General features: G+C 37.4%; 2 protein-coding genes across 3 annotated transcripts; one reads left to right on the top strand and one right to left on the bottom strand.

Moving 5' to 3' along the window:
- The first annotated feature begins 589 nt into the window (after positions 1-589).
- On the top strand, positions 590-3872 carry rrh (retinal pigment epithelium-derived rhodopsin homolog). Its single transcript, XM_079439813.1, has 7 exons — positions 590-827; positions 1195-1385; positions 1820-1919; positions 2043-2196; positions 2354-2522; positions 2997-3175; positions 3266-3872. The coding sequence occupies exons 1-7, from the start codon at positions 701-703 to the stop codon at positions 3369-3371; spliced, it is 1026 nt and encodes a 341-aa protein (XP_079295939.1). The 5' UTR covers positions 590-700; the 3' UTR covers positions 3372-3872.
- Positions 3678-18177, bottom strand: enpep (glutamyl aminopeptidase). Of its 2 annotated transcripts, none has more exons than XM_079439811.1 (20): positions 17207-18177; positions 14569-14710; positions 14224-14355; positions 13980-14100; positions 13651-13805; positions 12660-12773; positions 12406-12540; positions 12265-12330; positions 12100-12165; positions 8741-8901; positions 8101-8180; positions 7850-7986; positions 6838-6893; positions 6504-6654; positions 6227-6300; positions 5832-5936; positions 5574-5747; positions 4782-4922; positions 4618-4699; positions 3678-4507 (listed from the first exon to the last, which is right to left on the bottom strand). In XM_079439811.1, the coding sequence occupies exons 1-20, from the start codon at positions 17824-17826 to the stop codon at positions 4352-4354; spliced, it is 2868 nt and encodes a 955-aa protein (XP_079295937.1). In that variant the 5' UTR covers positions 17827-18177; the 3' UTR covers positions 3678-4351. The 2 variants fall into 2 exon arrangements, with proteins under 2 accessions (XP_079295937.1, XP_079295938.1); XM_079439812.1 differs by having other exon boundaries at positions 6552-6654; positions 17207-17892.
- Between the last annotated feature and the right edge of the window lie 151 nt (positions 18178-18328).

Raw genomic sequence — 18328 nt, 5'->3', positions numbered from 1 at the left:
ACTGAAAGATTATTTGGGGAACCAAAAATGGTTATTCCATGGCATCTGCTGCAAAAGTCCCTTTTGGAACCTTTACTTTTAGGTGTGTTTTAAAAATGATCATCATATTTTTCTCAGCTTTAGTCTGTTATGAACAAGCAAAATTGACTTATTAATAGACCACTGAAGTTAACAAGCTCCACTTTATTTTGAACAAGCTGTTTAATCCAAACTTGACATTCTTGAAATAATAAAAATGCTGTAGGATGTGTTTCATTTATCTGTATTACACACAATCCTGGATGCTGGGGTGTCAAACTTTTTTAGATGCTCATCCGCTAAACGACTGAACTGCTGAATTTTGCTTATCAATATATTATTGCATTTTTCTTGTTTCAAAAACTGAAATATGTTAATGACATGCACTCCACGTTCCAAGAAAGCTTTTCTGTTGCATGGAATGAAAAGCTTTCATGTGAGGATTAGTACAGAAACAACGGGTTCTTCAGTCCTCACAAACCAAGCAGAAAACATAATTAGAGAACATAATCCAACCCTTCATTCCCACAATCACCCCGTCACCTTCTACATCCCCTAAGCGCACACACACAGTTTCATGATCTGCTTCTAGGTATGAAGAGGGGGAGTCTGGACTTCAAATTCTTTCAAGCCCCATGATTTTATTTGAACAGATGTGAATGTTAGCCTGAGTCGTATATATATGATTATGTGTGACAAAGAGATGGCATCTGGATTCCTGAACGCTTCTTTTGAGACCGTATATGGTGGAAAGAGCGCCTTCACACAAACTGAACACAATATTGTCGCTGCATACCTCATAACTGCAGGTAAAGAGCAGTGTGTGTGTGTACTTAGTGTTTTGATGTTAGCAGTTAGCTATAAATGTACTGACACTTTAAAATAACTAATTTAGTTATCAAGTTTTTGAGTTGGCATCTAAGAGTTCAGTAAACTAAATGTCTTTGAGGCCTATGATTATTCAGCACAATGTTTTTAAGCATTCCTTGAAATTGACATTTACAGATTCAGCCAAGCGTGTGAGGTAACCAGCAGGGGTATGTGTGTGTAAAAATGGAAAACTGAAAACGGGAAATGTTTTAAATGGACGTGAAATATGTATGAAAACGTCTGTGTGTGTTCACAGATGTCTTAACCTCCTGTTCTCCCTGTCTGTGTCTTTCTCACTGGTGGCAGGAGTGGTCAGTCTGTTTAGTAACATTGTGGTGCTGGTGATGTTTGTGAAGTTCAGAGAGTTGCGTACTGCCACGAATGCTATCATTATCAATCTGGCTTTCACTGACATTGGCGTAGCCGGTATTGGTTACCCCATGTCAGCAGCCTCAGACCTGCACGGGAGCTGGAAATTTGGTTACACAGGCTGCCAGGTGTGCATAAACCAACACATCAAAAAACACAAAGTCATGCTGATTGTACAATTAAGCAATATTGTGAATCTAATCATAGCTAAAGTGCATTTTTGGGGGTCAATGATGAGTTAGAGTGGTCAAAAAACATTCTTAGTTCTTAGAAATTGATTTTTTGCACTCACTTTTTATGGTTTTAAAAACCTTTTTCCATTTTCTAAAAAACGTATAACTGTAATATTTACTCCAGTGCCATCTGGTGTTATGTAAAGTATACTTAGGCCTAAATATTTTAAGGTAAGAGGGGGTTTTTTCAAATATCTTTCCTTTTTTTCTAAGAAATAACAAAAGATACCACTAAAAGTGATAGATATTAAATATATTTGGGACAAATTTTCTGTAAAATTATTATTTTATTACAATTTTGTTATGTAAACTTGTTGCCTCTTTTATAGATCTATGCTGCCTTGAATATATTCTTCGGAATGGCTAGTATTGGACTGCTCACTGTGGTTGCCATTGACCGATACCTCACCATATGTCGACCTGACATAGGTATGGTATCCATACAACTACCTGAATGAAATATGAACCACTAAGACTGTCATTTGTGTTTAATTCTTTACTCAAAGACGGGCCAAATGCATTAGCAAATATATTAATGAGTGTTTGTTACAGGACAGAAGCTGACAACACTATCATACACGCTTCTAATTGTGGCTGCTTGGCTGAATGCTGTGTTTTGGTCATCTATGCCCATCGTTGGTTGGGCAGGATATGCTCCCGACCCCACAGGAGCCACCTGCACCATCAACTGGAGGAACAATGACACGTGAGTCAAGAATGATATTACAGGCTGTACAGACCCTTTTTATAAGTTTACCACTCTTTTATCAGTTTTACCACTCTCTGCCATCTCTCTTCCAGAGATTGTGAATTTTAAAAGTGGAGTGGGGATTACAAGTGGGACTAATCCTGTTTGATTTCAGGTCTTTTGTGTCCTACACAATGACTGTGGTCACTGTCAACTTTATCATTCCTCTGGCGGTCATGTTCTACTGCTACTACAACGTCTCAGTTACTGTGAAGAGATACAAAGCCAGTAACTGCCTAGACAGCATTAACATGGATTGGTCAGATCAGATGGACGTTACCAAGGTACCAGAAGTATTATTTTGTATTATTTTATTTTAGTTTAGAAGTATGACCGCTAACTGAAATAAAGCTGATATATATATATATATATATATATATAAATAAATTGTGTGAAAATATAAACTTAAACTTGAAAAATAAGTAAAGAAAAAAGTTAAAAAAATAAATAAATAAAATTAGAAACGCTGACTTGGCAACTAAATAAATCAATTTGAAGTACTAAAATTAGATCTAAAATAAATACAAATAAAAAAATACAAATTAAAGCGAAAAATAAATTAAAGCTATAAAAAATGTAAAATGTCAAAAGTACATAACAAAAATTACTAAAACTGAAATTAAAAGGAAAACTGAAAATATCATTAAAATGTTCATTACAAATATTAATTAAATAATTTATTACTAAAATAACACTGCTTGACAGGTCTTGTGTGCTCTCTGGTTCAGTTTGACCTGAATGCTCCTTTATTTTTACAGATGTCCATTATAATGATAGTGATGTTCCTGGCTGCCTGGTCTCCATATTCGATTGTTTGTTTGTGGGCATCATTTGGTGACCCCAAAAAGATTCCAGCTCCAATGGCTATAATTGCCCCACTCTTTGCCAAGTCCTCCACCTTTTACAATCCTTGCATCTATGTCATCGCCAACAAGAAGTAAGGCCTCCGTGTCCCATTTTTGTTTTGCGATATGCCACTTTCTTTCCTTTTCTTTTTTTAATAATAAGTTGCATTTGTTGATTGCAGGTTCAGGAGAGCCATCATTGGAATGTTACGATGTCAAACACGGCAGAGAATCACTATTAACAACCAGCTTCCAATGACAGCATCAACTGCGCCACTCAACCCCTAAATGATGAGACGACCAGATATATAAACATTCATAAAACATCAGCGCTGGACGCTTTCTGTCTGCTCCAATGTTTAAACACCACTAGGCCTCAATTACTTTGAAGTTTCATACAAATGCAAAGTGTCCTTATACCATGAATGTCCTTCCTGCAACTGACATTGACTTCCTTTGACCTTGCTATTCAGTATCTAGCCCGCTGCTTGTTACGCTGTTATCAGTCTACTGCAAATCCTGTGAAATTGCTGTTGTTGATACTGTATTTACGTATAATGTTTCATTTGAATAAAAACAATTCCACTATGATTTATCTTAAAGAGTTTTATCGTTTATAAAAGGCTGGAAGACACTACATAACTTTTTAAATCAGAACAGGCATCACACACTTGCCGACAATAAATGACAAACAACAAACTCCTGCAGAAACATTATGATAAATGAAATATTGTCTCAAAATATCAAACATGTTTGACATCTTCAGAGTGAACAAAATCAAAGTCTGAATGTTAAAAATCTGTGCATGCCATATACTACATAATATTTAGTGAAATCTGTCATCTCATGACTGCCCAAAATATGCAAACTGGCTCTGGCTTTCAAAACTTGTCCAAATTGAGGCAAAAATCTGTGCAAATGCAGTTATGTGGTGTATTCCAGCCCTTAGTCTTTTACAAAAAAAATATATATATATTTTTACAACATTCTTTTATTGATGTACCTGAAAAATGTTTCATAACACGTGAAGAATGTAAGCATCCTTTCTGACATTTATTTCACATTCACATTTTACTAATTATTAATATAATGTATAATGAACACATTAAATAAAGAATGTACAGTGCCTGAAATGTCATGCCAACAGAATCCAAGACTATTTTGCAATGAGAGTGAAAGAAATTTTTCAAGCTGCCTTGTGAAAACAAAGACTCGTGAAAAATCTACTGGGGGTGGAAAAATTGTTCTGATGCTGGCCCGTTACAGCCCTAGTCCAACTGTACCACATTGGTATCCAGCCATAACTTGATCTCTTCCAGGTTCCGATTAATCCATTCAATATTGTTCTTCACAGTCTCTATTGCCTGCTTCCTGGGCATCTCACCTGCTCCTGCATTCGGGTGAAGTGCAAAGAAGTGCTCCATCTAAAAAGAGACCAACATATGTTACAATTAAAGTTAAAACACTGTACACAAAAGCAAACTACAAAGGCAAAAGCAAGTAGTTAGTTTCAAACACAGCATTTGTTTCTCACCTTCCACAGCTGCAGATTAGTGTTGAATGTATTAGTAATTCTGGAGGGCAGGCGGCCCAAGTTTCTGTCATTAATGGTATACCTAAAACAGACATGACATCATATATACCATTGTTATTCTCAAAGGGAAGGCTGATTTTCTTTCAGCTGTTAGATGAACTAACCTGTTCACTAGGTAATCCCAGTTGAGCGTGACCCAGTCCCAGGCCATGGTTTTGCCGTGTGGGTTTCGAGATACATACTTCACTAAAGTAAAAACATCTTGACTCCTCACAACGCTTTCATTTTTAGCAGCTTCAAGCAACCTGTTACAAAAGCAAGACATTTGAATAAAAGAGGTCAAAATGATTATCATTATTCATTTAGCAGACCCTTTTATCCAAAGCAACTACAAATAATAGTGTAAGCATGCTAAATGTCAAATGAGGAACAGAAATGCATGATTTTTAATTTGTATTTTTATACATTTGCAAATAATAAGGCTATTAGTTAGTCAAGTGTTCTTGTTAGTGAGAGCAACTGAAGCAGTATCAGTATCTATAGACAATTAAATCTTTTCTTTTGCATTGTGATGTATATCTGAGAGTAATCAGTTATCAAAAAAGAAAAATCTATATATCATGCAGAAAAAAAGAAGGATGTGGAAACTTGGTGTTATCCATGTTGTTGATTGGATTTTGAGAATCTGAGCTTGCCATCAATTATGGATGGACAGGTTTTAAGTGGACTAAATGATTGGACACATCTGGCAAACAGAAGAAGTCTGTCATTTTCACCGAAAGACTTAGGAAATTTTGATTAAACATCACAAGGTCAAAAGAATAAAAAAATGAATCCAGCATTAACGTGGATGAATCACTCACATTAAGATCTACAGTATATCATGCATTTAGAAAATAGATAGGGTGAACTGTCATTTCAATCCGACAACTCTGCTCTGGGAAGAGGGAGTTTACCTATGAAGCAGAGTGATATCGTCTACTGAAGCCAGGCCGTAGAGAAGCTTGTCTTTCTCCTGGGCAAGACTGGCAGAGATATACTTGCGGAACATGATTTCCCAGCTCTGGACTGATTCTGACTTCTTCATTCCATATCGGTACACCAGCAACCGTAAATTGACAGGCACACTGCTGCTCCCCAATCAGATAAAGAGCCTCTTTACTACACACATTCTGATTGGACCACTGGAGGTATTTATGTATGAATGTAGTTACCTAATTGCTCCATTGATCCATTTATTGAAAATGTCAGAGGCTTGCTCGAGAGCTTCTTTGTCCTCCATCTGACATGCAATACCCAAAACTGTCTCTCTCAGCAGCCTGTACATGAAAAAACAAAGAAATAGAAATATTAAAAATAACAATAATAAAAATACTACAATATTCAAGTTTTCCAATCAACTTTTTAATCAAATTGTTATGATTTTTTTTTTCTCAAAATATAATAATTTTTAGTGGGCACACACATGCAAACTATGCAGCACATGAGTATCTATAAGCAACATTTTAAAACTGAGGTATCTGGTTTACAAGAATGATAAATTCAAGAATGTGTCCTTGGCCTGCTGTTGAAAAGCCTTTTTAGTTATTTCTGCCAAAAAGAATCTCACCGCTGTGTTTGCGTCCCCTCATCACTCCACCCAAGCTCTTTGGATATCTTCTGCACATGGTCATGGAAGAGTTTCTAAACAGAGATGATGTGAAACAGACCATTTGAGTAACAAAAACTATAAAATAGGAACTTCTTGCTAACATTTATATAAAGAATATCAGCTATAAATCTCACACTGGGAATAAGGTGACATTTTAACATTGTACATGATTTTTCATAAAATAAATTGGATTATTTTCATGCATTAAGGTATATTGAATACTTTGGGATGCAACCTGGAATTTTTGGTACAGCGCTTCATCGTCAGCCAACATGTCTCTCACATAGGAGATAGAAGTAGATACTCTGTCCCACACAATATACTCAGTTTCATTGACCAGATATCTTGTTAAGTTGAAGGCATGTCCATAATCGACAATATCTGCCCTGTTAATGCAAAACAAAAGGCAGCACTTTAAGTATGAAGTCATCATCCTTACTTTATGACTTCCACTATAACCATAAAAAGCTGTGCTATGAAAAATAAGTTCAAACTTTTTTTTTACTGTCCTCAAGTCAAGATTGAAATCATAAGCTTTCTGTAGCTGGAAGATGTTTGTACTAACTCACCGTCCAAATGCAAATACATCATCAATGTAGCTGCTTCGGTCAGTTACATCATACACCTAAAAAAGATAAACATTATGTGGATTATTATGTTTTATTACACATCTCTTTGCAATACTTGATCCTGATTGGTCAATCTCTTATCTTTTTTGTGTGTGTGAACAAATAGGCCTATTTATTCTTAATTGGTCAATCCGTCATCCGTGGTAACTGTCATTTAATTCAAACCCCAAACGTAATTAGCGCCACCCCATATACAGTTCTATAATGTTCCAGTATATCTTTTAATACATTGCATCTGTATCTTTATATCTCTTTTTCACAGCAGAATACATGAAGCATTGGCATAAAGCAAGAAAGGTTATTCAATGATTCAACAGCGATTTCAATGAAAGCAAGCAGTACGGAGGCTTTTTATTTATTATAAAATATTAGTGCTGTCAAACAATTAATCGCGATTAATCACATCCAAAATAAAAGTTTTTGTTTATATAATATATGAGTGTGTACTGTATATATTTATTATGTATATTTAAATACAAACACATGCATGTATATATTAAAGACAAATGTTATGCTTCAATATTAAATATATTTATATATAATACAAAATATAATACTACAAATATATAAATGTATATGCATGTAAATATTTTCAAGATATACACTGTATACACTGTAAACACAGTACACATACACATATAATGTAAACAAAAACTTTTGTTTTGGAAGTGATTAATCGCAATTAATCGTTTGACAGCACTAAAAATAATTCATAGATAGATAATATTAGGGTAGAGTGTGGGAAAACGCCCCCCTTAAGGATTGTGTCTTTTTTTTCAGTGAAACAAAAGTTAAATGCAGTAGGAGTCATACATTATACATTATAGGAATATACAATAAGATCTATAGTTATGTATATCTGGTCATTATCATTGTAATGAGCTTCTTTTCTTTTTGTAGCTACAGTTCTGTTACTTAGTCCTGACAGAGAAATTAATATGAATAATAATACCTGATGATTTACAGAGAGTTGCTCGGCAATAGCGCTCCACACATTGTCATGGTGATTTACTCGGTAAAAGCCCATGTGGTCTTTGTTGACTTTGATGAGACCATCGGTAGCAGGGGAGTATGCAGAAATTACTACCTCTAATTAAACACAGGCCAATGACAGAAATTACACAGCAGAATTCTTCAATTAAAGCAACCTATTCCTCAATGCCAAAAACAAACAAACAAAAAAAGTCTGAGCATCTTGCTCACCTGTTTCTCCCTTGTAAAACTGGAAAGAGGCGTTTTTGGAGTCAAGTGTGCACCATTTCACAGGAATGGTCCATTTGTAGCTGTGGGACAAGAGTTAAAACATCTGAGTGAACTAAATACAAATCAGAGTTCAGTTCATTATCTGTGTTCCTTCCTGTGAAGAATAATCAGGGCAATTATTATTTGTGATCATGCTGTAGAGCTTAGTAGGGTTAGATAAAGGATAGCGGAGCAGTGCTTTTCAACTGGTGGGTAATGAGTGAAAGATGGGTCTCAGGTCTGTTCTGATCGCAGACAGTAAGGATAAACCAACCATATAATTGTGAAGAATTCAGAAAGCAAAATTAATGGACTTATCTACTTTTAAAAAGGAGGACAAAAGCACTTTCCATATGTTTTGTTCTTGACGTCAAAGGCTGTGCATTTGATTAAACGGTATTTTGGTGAAAATTCACCTGTCACTTGGCAGTATGGCTAATACAATACTTGGCCCAATATATGCATTTTCCTAAAGTGTGCATGTCATGTTAATTTTTGCAAAATGTTAGGCCTATTTGGTTCATGGTAAAATTACTGAATTTCAGTGTTTCAGATTTCATTGACATTTTCCATTTTCATTGCATGGCACAATCAGGCTCACCCCAGGGGAGTGCTGGGCTGGCTGGGGTCAGCATTGGGGTCCAGGAGAAACCTGGTCTGGGTGAGTTTAGCTTCAGTGTCTGTGTTGGCCAGAGTCAGGACGGGATAACCCATCTGCTTGGTCCATGTGTCCATAATGTCTGCCACAGGTACCCCACTCTCCTATGACCCAAGAGAGATGTATATTGCCAGTTAAAGTTTAGAATATTTAAGATTTTTAAAAATGCTTTTGAAAGAAGTCTCTTGAGCTCACAAAGGCTGCATTTATTTGATTACATTACAGTAAAAAGAGGAATATTGTCAAATATATATTTTTAAAACGTTATACACTATTGTTTAAAAGTTTGGGGTAATATGATTATTTACAGAAATTAATACTTTTATTCAGCAAGGAAGTAGTAAGTTGATCAAAAGTGACAGTAAAAATATAATGTTGCAAAACATTCTCTTTCAAATAAATCCTGTTCTTTTGAACTTTATATTAATCAAAGAATGCTCTGCACTGTAAAAAATGACTGTGAATTGAACAGTAAAAGACTGTAAAAATGCTACAGTAAAAACCTGTTAAATGGTTAACGGTAAGTTCCCCTACTATATACGGTGAAAAACTGTATTGACATTACATGTAATTTTACAGTAGTATGCTGTTTTTGTAAGTGAAAAAGAACATATAATTTACAGTGAATAACTATAAATCGACATTCCCAGAATTCCCTGCGTTACATTTCAAATTTGATGTTTTTTTGTTGTTGAAATAACTACATTTCGTCTTATTTTTTTTCTTATCAGTTTTGCACATTAGGGTTGTATGTTGCACCTAATGTTGTTAAATTAATGTTTATTCCATTATTTCAGTTTCATGTGTGTTACTATAATGGTGTTTAGTATTTGTGTGAATGACACTGTGCACCTTCTATCTATGTAAATATATAACAAACAAACAAAAAAAAACAGTACAAAACAGATTCCAGTACTTCAATAGGTTGGTATATTAACATAATGTCAGTTAATGAAATTACAGTATTTAACTGTAAGTTTAAGTTAAAACCGTAAAACCTAAAATGTTGCTACCATATTTTTTACGGTAAAATTCTGGCAACCGCAGCTACCAGTTTTTTACCATACATTTTACAGATTTTTTTTTTACAGTGTGGATACAAAATAATACAGAGCAAAAACTGTTTTCAACATTAAAAAAATAGGTTACACTTTATTTCGATAGTCCAGTTTAGACATTCTACTAGCCATAAGTAACTTTGTAACTACGTGTCAACTACATGTCAACTAATTCTCATTAATTAGCAACTACATGTCTGCTAACTCTCAGTAGGGTAGGTTTAGAGTTAGTAGAATAAGTTCAAAGTTTCTGATAGTCAGTATGTTGTATGTTGTGGACCCATCAAAATAAAGTGTTAGAAGATATTAAGCAGACAGTCTACTAATACTCTAATGACTGCTAGTTGACATGTAGTTGCAAAGTTACTTACTAGAATGTCTAAAGTGGACTATCAAAATAAAGTGTTACCAAAAAATATTAATAATTATTATTAATAATGGAGCAACAATAATAACTTAAATAATATAATAATAATAATAATAATTGAGCACCAAATCAGCATATTAGAATGATTTCTGAAGGATCATGTGACACTGAAGACTGGAGTAATGGCTGCTAAAAATTTCAGCTTTAAAAAAAAAAAAAAAAGTTAATATTGTCAGTCCTCTGTCGTGTGTGTCATGTGTTCCCGCCTCATGTTTCCATATTTGTTTTGTTTCCTGTCCTAGTTAAATGTAATCATTAGTTAATCCTTGTCCAGCTGTGTTCGTCTCATTATCTATGATTATCCTGTGTATTTATAGTCCTGTCTGTTCAGTTTGATTTGGTCTGGTCTACTTGTTACTCCCCGGTGTTCCTGTCTGTGTCTGCCTTGCCTTGTCTTGTCTTGCCCTGCCTTGATGTCTTCAGTAAAGACTATATTTTGAGCTTACATCCTCGTCTGTGTTCCTGTGTCCTCCTCGTGTGTGCACCGTGTCAGAAGACCAGACTTAAACAGTAAGCGGCGCCCCTTCACACGTTTTGTTTTTTCGTTTTCAAAAGTCTTTTGTTTTGATCCTGTGTGTCTGTCCTGCGGCAAGGATGTCGCCACTCGTAATCCCGCCATAGCCCACTGCAAGTCGGCGTGGGAGTTCGGCGGGATCGCCGCGAGTCCGCTGGCCGCGAGCCCTCCACGGAAGATCGACGTCGCCGTCCATGGGGAAAGCCAACCCACCATTGGCGGCTCCCTCAAGTCACGCTGCCGTCCGCGGCTCACCCAGGCCGCCGGCCCTTCGCTGACTCAAGCCCGCCGGCTGCTGCCCTGGATCCAGTTCCCCATCACGGCCAGGACTGCCGTGCCATGTCCCCGATGTCATGGATTTTTAAGTCTTGTTGTGCCCACAGGAACATTTTAATCATCATGTCGGTCTTGTCCATGGAGACTCGTCTGGGGCAGGCGGCTCTTCTTGTAGTGGCCGCGGAGGCCATTTCCAGCCACCTGCCCCCTTGTCGTGGAAGTGAAGGCGGTTGCTGAGGGACCCTGTGAGTGCCCCTGACTCCTTGTCATGCCCAGGAGAAGCCTCAGCTTCCGAGCGAGCCCAGGAGGGCTTCCTGTTCCTGTGGGCTGTCCTGTCCAGTCCTGTTCCTGTTTGTCTAGCCCCGGAGGGCTTCCTGTTCCTGTGTGAACTGTCCTGTCATTTCATGTCCTGTATGTCTAGCCCTGGAGGGCTCCTGATACCCCCGAGCTTCCCCATGGAAATTTTGGAGGGGGGTAGAAGGGTTCCGGCTGGAGTTTCCGGGCCAAGGGACGAGGCCACGGCCACAAAGACCACCTGCCAAGGCCTCCTGAGCTCCCAGCTCCGCCATCTGTCTGTCCAGAGCACCCACCCCCCCTCCCCGGTGGAACTGTTAAGGCTCGGGATGAGCCTTTCGGGAGGGGGGAGTTATGTCAGTCCTCTGTCGTGTGTGTCATGTGTTCCTGCCTCATGTTTCCATATTTGGTTTGTTTCCTGTCCTAGTTAAATGTAATCATTAGTTAATTCTTGTCCAGCCGTGTTCGTCTCATTATCTATGATTATCCTGTGTATTTATAGTCCTGTCTGTTCAGTTTGATTTGGTCTACTCGTTACCCCGGTGTTCCTGTCTGTGTCTGCCTTGCCTTGTCTTGCCCTGCCTTGATGTCTTCAGTAAAGACTATATTTTGAGTTTACATCCTCGTCTCTGTTCCTGTGTCCTTCTCGTGTGTGCACCGTGACAAATACATTATTGATCAAACCTGGACAAAACATTAAAATGCCAATGCATGGTCAAAAAAATATATTTACTTCAGCCAAGGCTTTCCAAAAGTCTGCCGTCTTTGCATTCTGGAATGGGTAGCTTTTTAGATATCGCTGTAGTAAAAAAGAAAGGGGCCTTATTTTCACAGCATCACATTTAATATATAACTTTGGAGTCACTGGAAAATATATGTAAAAAGTAAGGCGTCTTACTCGACATCCATCCCTAAATGTGTCACGGCCAAGCAAATCCTCCAGCATTCGTAAAATCGAAGCGCCCTACAATAGAATGAATTTACAGTTATCAATTCATAGCTAATAGAGTTCATCAATTCATAGCTGACTTAACCATACCTTGTTATATGAGATTGCATCAAACACAGATGTGATCTCAGCAGGGCTGGACACATCCACGATAATAGGATGGGACGAGTGAAGAGCATCATCAACCATGACAGGAAATACATCATTAATAAGCATGATGTCCCGCTGAAAACACACAAGGTCAATTGGCATAAACATGACATCCAGCCTCAATGTAACTGAATGGTTTGACGGAGATATTGCCTATTAAGGAATATATTTGAATGATTCAGGCATGTGCTCACCATTCCCCAGTCAGGCTCGGCTTCTTCCATTCCCACATACTCAAAAAAGCTGGCAAAGCCCTCGTTTAACCACAGGTCGTCCCACCAGTCCATAGTCACAATATTTCCAAACCACTGCAAATTAAAGACAAAACAGTTCCTTAAACGGTACACCACAAATACCTCATGCTTATTCAGCCCTATACTGTTCCGGTATAATGTTCCTTTCATAAAATGTGTTCATTCTAGGAAAAAGGCATTTGTACCAATTTTTTTTTTGACAAGGACATTTTGTCAGACACTTGTAGCAAAGGATTTAATACATATAATACATACCACAATAATATATATATATATATAAATATAATAAATAAAATAATCAGCAGCAAATACTTTGAATGAATGTCTTTACAAGGAAAGCAGTTACACGTTTTCGAATTACATCATGATTTTAGACCATCTATAAAAGTTTTCTACAGTTCTGTTATGTCACCACATAATATTTTTAGCCCTGTGTAACTTTGGATTGTTTGTTTGGAATCAAACTTTGTCCAAAAACCTTAACACATAAAACTATAATCTTATCAGTGTGCAATGTGACTGCAGTCATTATCCCAAAAAACATCACTGTATTGGATGCTTGAGAGAGTGTAATATGTAACTGTGTTATAATGATCTTTATGGTAATCATATTTTTCTCTGTTGGCCTTGTTACTGTAAATGGATCTGATAAATTCACCCTCTTTGATTGAAAATGCAGTAACAGGAAACAGTAAAATGAGATGCATGCTCAGCACAGGGTGTTCTGCCAATTTGTTTCTGAAGTTTGACTGATGATGTACTGTATACTCGATGGTTCTCACTCTGTGTAGTGCTCTGGACAGAGCAACTGGCACTGCTGCATGCTATGAATGATATCTAAGCTGCAGTCTCGATATAGTACAAGAGATAAAAAATCTAGAGTCATAACTTTTCCTCTTTCACTAATCAGGTATGTGATTGAGTTAGTAACCTGGTGAACAAGCTCATGCGCAATGACACTGGCCACTCGCTGTTTGTTGACTGAGGAGGACTCGTTCTCATCGAACAGCAGGTTGGTTTCTCTGTAAGTGATCAAGCCCCAGTTCTCCATCGCTCCTGTCCCAAAGTCTGGGATTGCTATCTTATCTGCAACAGAGACAGAATATATCCAATGTTCTTTCATCACAATAATCATTGCATAGACAGACAAGATATGAATCAGTTGATTAGATTTTAAGTCTTTTTTGTGAGAGCATGATGTGTACTGCTGTTTCAAATTGTATAAGGGTTAATGACAAATAAGAGTGTCTGCTAATTTACCAAGTTTCTCTATAGAATATTCCATGTCAAAATACTCCTCAAAGTAATCAAATATAATCTTGGTGACATTTGCAGCATATTCAGCGGTTGAGATCTGCAAAGGCTGAGCATAGATCCGCAACTGTCAAGAGGGAGAGAAGGAGATGAATAATGAAAATCCACAGAGGTTTAATTATACTGATTGTCAGGAACTATTTCAGCAAATTCTGGATTCAGTAGAACAAACATAGAAACAAATGCTTACTGGAATATTTCTTTTCGAGGTCCGCTCCACATAGTGGAACTGATGAACTGCAAAACATACCAGATAGGTACTCATCTTTACTGACTTTTTAAAGGATGTTTTTGTCTTTTGGTCCGACACTTTTTCTGTGTTCTGTGAAAGAGAGTTTTAGTTAACATCTATAAACTGAATAGAATGCAAGCATATGAATGCAGCCAGACTTCATTTACCACAGCTGTAAGTAAAACCACACATAGCACATAACATACAAGCAGACTGATGGTTCAAGACTTGGTTTAAAAGTTTAAGCTACCCTTTGAAACATTCAGTAATTGTTTTGAAGGCTCAAGCAACAAGGGAACATACCTCCACAGGCATGTTGGACAGCGCTTTAAAAGCAGTGTCATGGGTGATGGAGATTGTGTAGGTGGCCTTTTTGTTGGGCTCATCAAAACAGGGAAAAGATTTACGAGCGTCTGTGGGTTCATGGTCTGTTGCAGCGATTTTCCTGTAAAAGATCAGAGAGGGGTTCATAAAACTCAACTTGTGGTTTACGTTTACCTCAGTAACCTCATGTGGGGAAAGTCCAACCACATTTTCATTAACATCTAATCAAGTCTGATTACAACTAAATTAAACTCACTATCAGTTCTATGTGTGTGCAACAAAATTGATTTTGGTGGCCACTGAAATTTTGTCCAAAATAAAGTATAATGTAATTAAAACATTTACATTGATAAACAGGATCTTTTCCGATGTGGTGTGAGTCATAGTTCTTGTAATTCATCATGGAAAATAAAGACTCGTTTGTTAATCATATATGATTAGGGATGGGTATCGTTTACATTTTATCAATACCGATACCGATATCAATGCGCACGGATATCATGCACGTCGAGCAAATGACGGCCACATCATTCAGTGAAGAAAAATGACAAGCAGCTGCTTCTAATTCGTCATTAACATTGAAGTATACAGAGATAAAACAACACAAGTATCGATAACAGTTACCGGTGTTGACCCAATTACGTACCGGTCCAAAAAAATACCGGTTCTCGGTACCGATCCCTATATATGATATTTAATATTGTGTGCTTGTTTAGCTTTTAGTAACAGAGTTTAAAACCATGTTACTTCATGAATAAATAAGCTTTAGCAGATGTAGATCTCTCATTCTTGGCACCTCTCTGCTTCCGTTCCAAGAAATGAGAGTACAAGTCAGTTCAGCGCATTTGTTAAAATTTCACACCATTTCCAAATCAGATAATATATAATGACCCCATCAATGGCTAGTATCCCACATCAACAAAAATACTACATCCTAGGGAGTGCATTTGAATATTTTGCATAAGAATCAGTTGCACTTAGAGAAATGAAAGGGAACAGCTTGGCAATACTCAAGCTCTGAAAATAAACATAGAATCGTAGCATTGTTAAATACTTAATGTAATCTCATTGGGATTTTCCACCAGTTTGATATCCCCCTCGGAGACTATAATTCATTTCTCTGTGGAGCAGAGGTCTCAGATCATCTTATTCAAACTGTGGGCTACATTTAAACATTCATGTCCTGTGTAATCTGTTCTCTGTCAAATCAGAGGAGCTAAACTGTAATGGTTTGAAAATTGAGATAAAAAGGCAAGACATTTCTGGGACATGTTGTAATATGGTAAAAGGTCATTTGCATTAGTGAGTTCTGACTGTTGAACCCAAAGTTCAAGAACATTTTGGGAAGTTTATCCTCTGATATATTAACTTGGTTAATATCTGAAATTATCAGTGCAACCATAAAAGGTCACTTGTAGTTCAGATAGATAACGTCTACTAGTCGTAGCGGTCAACATATTTGTAACCAGGCCAGGTCACCTAAAGTTTAGGACAACAAAGTTTTGTAGTACAAGAGTGATGATTGTCCTGATAAAGAGTTTACTATTTGGTTTTGCCTGATGGCCCTGCAATGGTAAAAGATGGGAAGCTCTGGAACTGTAACAAACTTTCCTGAGTGCCTAGTTAGGATAGCAAAAAGAAAAAAAAGAAAAGAAACAATACATCTCATCAGGTCATCTATTCAACACTGGGCAGGGTTGTAAAATAATGTAATAATTTATTACTATACGTATGATTCATTTGTGGAATTTGTAACTTACTTGAGTAGTACTAAAACAAATAACTATAATAATTGTTTTAAATTGAGGAAATACTTTTTTCTCCTTAAAATATTTCATTTAGACCTTCAAAATGCCAACTATTTTTGCACTTCATCACAACTCATTTAGTCAGTTTTACTGAGCTTACAATTATGGTCAAATTAAATGAACTTTTACAGCCAATGACATCCATTTCAGTGTAAACTATATTTTGAAATAATGTTGATCAATCAGCTTAAAGAAGAAACATTGGACAAAGACAAACTTGACTCAATGATCATTTTATAAATAACTACACTACTGTGCAAAGTTTGGGGTCTGTAAGATTCTTTTTGGTTGTTAAGAAATTACTTCACTTTCGATTAATTTAATGCATCCATATTGAATAAAACTAAGACATTTTGAATACCCACAGAAATATGAAGCACCACAACATTTTCAACACTGATAATATTAAGCACCACAACATTTTCAACACTGATAATATTAAAAAATGTTTCTTATGATTTCTGAGGGATCATGTGACACTGGTCTGGAGTAATGATGCTTTGCCATCACAGAAATAAAATTAAAATATATTAAAATAGAACAGTATTTTAAAGTCAAATAATATATCAATATTATGTTTTACTGCATTTTTGATCAAATAAATGCCTTGGTAAGCATAAGAGACTTATTTAAAAAATCTAACCAAATGGTAAACGTACTATAAAATGTCAACGCTTTTTTTATAGTTCAGTAAATTGTGACATACTTTCAAGTATAATTTCTCAGTACTTTTCACACTTCTTATTGTGCATAATAACTGATTACATCACAAAAATACATTTCTACTATATAGATGTCTTGACGCTTACTTGGTAACTTCATTCTCCTGATACGTGGTCCTGTAGAAACCGACCAGAGAGCCGTTGAGCCAGCCCTGGAAGTGTAGAGTGAGGACATAGTGCTCGTCTGGGCCAGTGACACTCAGCTGCTCGGCCGCCTCCACCACCACATATTCCTGTGGCTTGTACTCAAAGCATTCCTTCACCCGGACAGAGGTCAAGCCGGATGGGCCACTGCGCTGTAGAGAGGGCACCGTGGTGACAAAAGTCTTTCGGATGTGGAGCCACAGGTGCTGACTGGCCTGTGTCAGGGTCAGATGGATGGACACGCTTCCGGTGTAGATGTCTGTGTCGAGGTCAGGCTCCAGGTGCAGGTCATAATGGAAGGGTACCATGAAGTCAGGTAAGCGGAAGTTGTTCCAGCCACCGTTTGTGTTGTCGGATGGTTTACAGGGACCCCGGTCATCTGGCGGCATTGTAGGTAATGGTGTTGGTTTGGGTTCTTCTTCGGACGAGGACGTCTTCTGGCTCAAACCAACTCCGAGCCCCACAGCAACACCTATCACGAGGACGACGGCGCAAATGAAAGCAGCATGCTTGCCTCGGATAAAGTATCGCTTTTCCTTCTTTTCAAACTCCAGGCTTTCCATGGCGAGCTGTCAAATGCAGAGAGTCGGAATGTGTACAAACACTCAAAGTTCAGAAAGGCAGAACACTCTCCCTGTGAACCCAGACACTCACAAACACACACACTCTATCCTTACACTTCCTTTTGCCTCCAAAGAGAGAAAACAGCTGTGTCTAGATTCCGAAATGTGTGGACATATGCAGACCCACACACTCACACAGGGCAGCCTGTGGGAGGCACAGAGGTTAAAGCAGGAGTTAAGTTTCACACAGTCCAAAAAATCGCTCTGATCTCTGTAAGGTCACAGCCATACGGTTGTCAAAACGTCTACACCGGGAGATGATCCTTAAGCAAATCTCATGCTGACAACAGTGATACATAGGGGAGAGGGGCTCAATTTGTACCGCCCTTCAGTTAAACATAAATCAAAACATGTTAATCAGCAGTCAAAGAGGAATGATCACAAACAAGCATCAGAGAGAGAAGCGTGGGGGAGGGAGGCATAGGAAAGCAGAGTAAAAATG

The sequence above is a fragment of the Barbus barbus genome (genome assembly GCF_936440315.1).
Source record: "Barbus barbus genome assembly, chromosome: 18".
Lineage (NCBI taxonomy): Eukaryota > Metazoa > Chordata > Actinopteri > Cypriniformes > Cyprinidae > Barbus > Barbus barbus.
The sequence above is the reverse complement of the archived record's forward strand: the minus strand, read 5'-3'. Positions and strand labels throughout refer to the sequence as shown.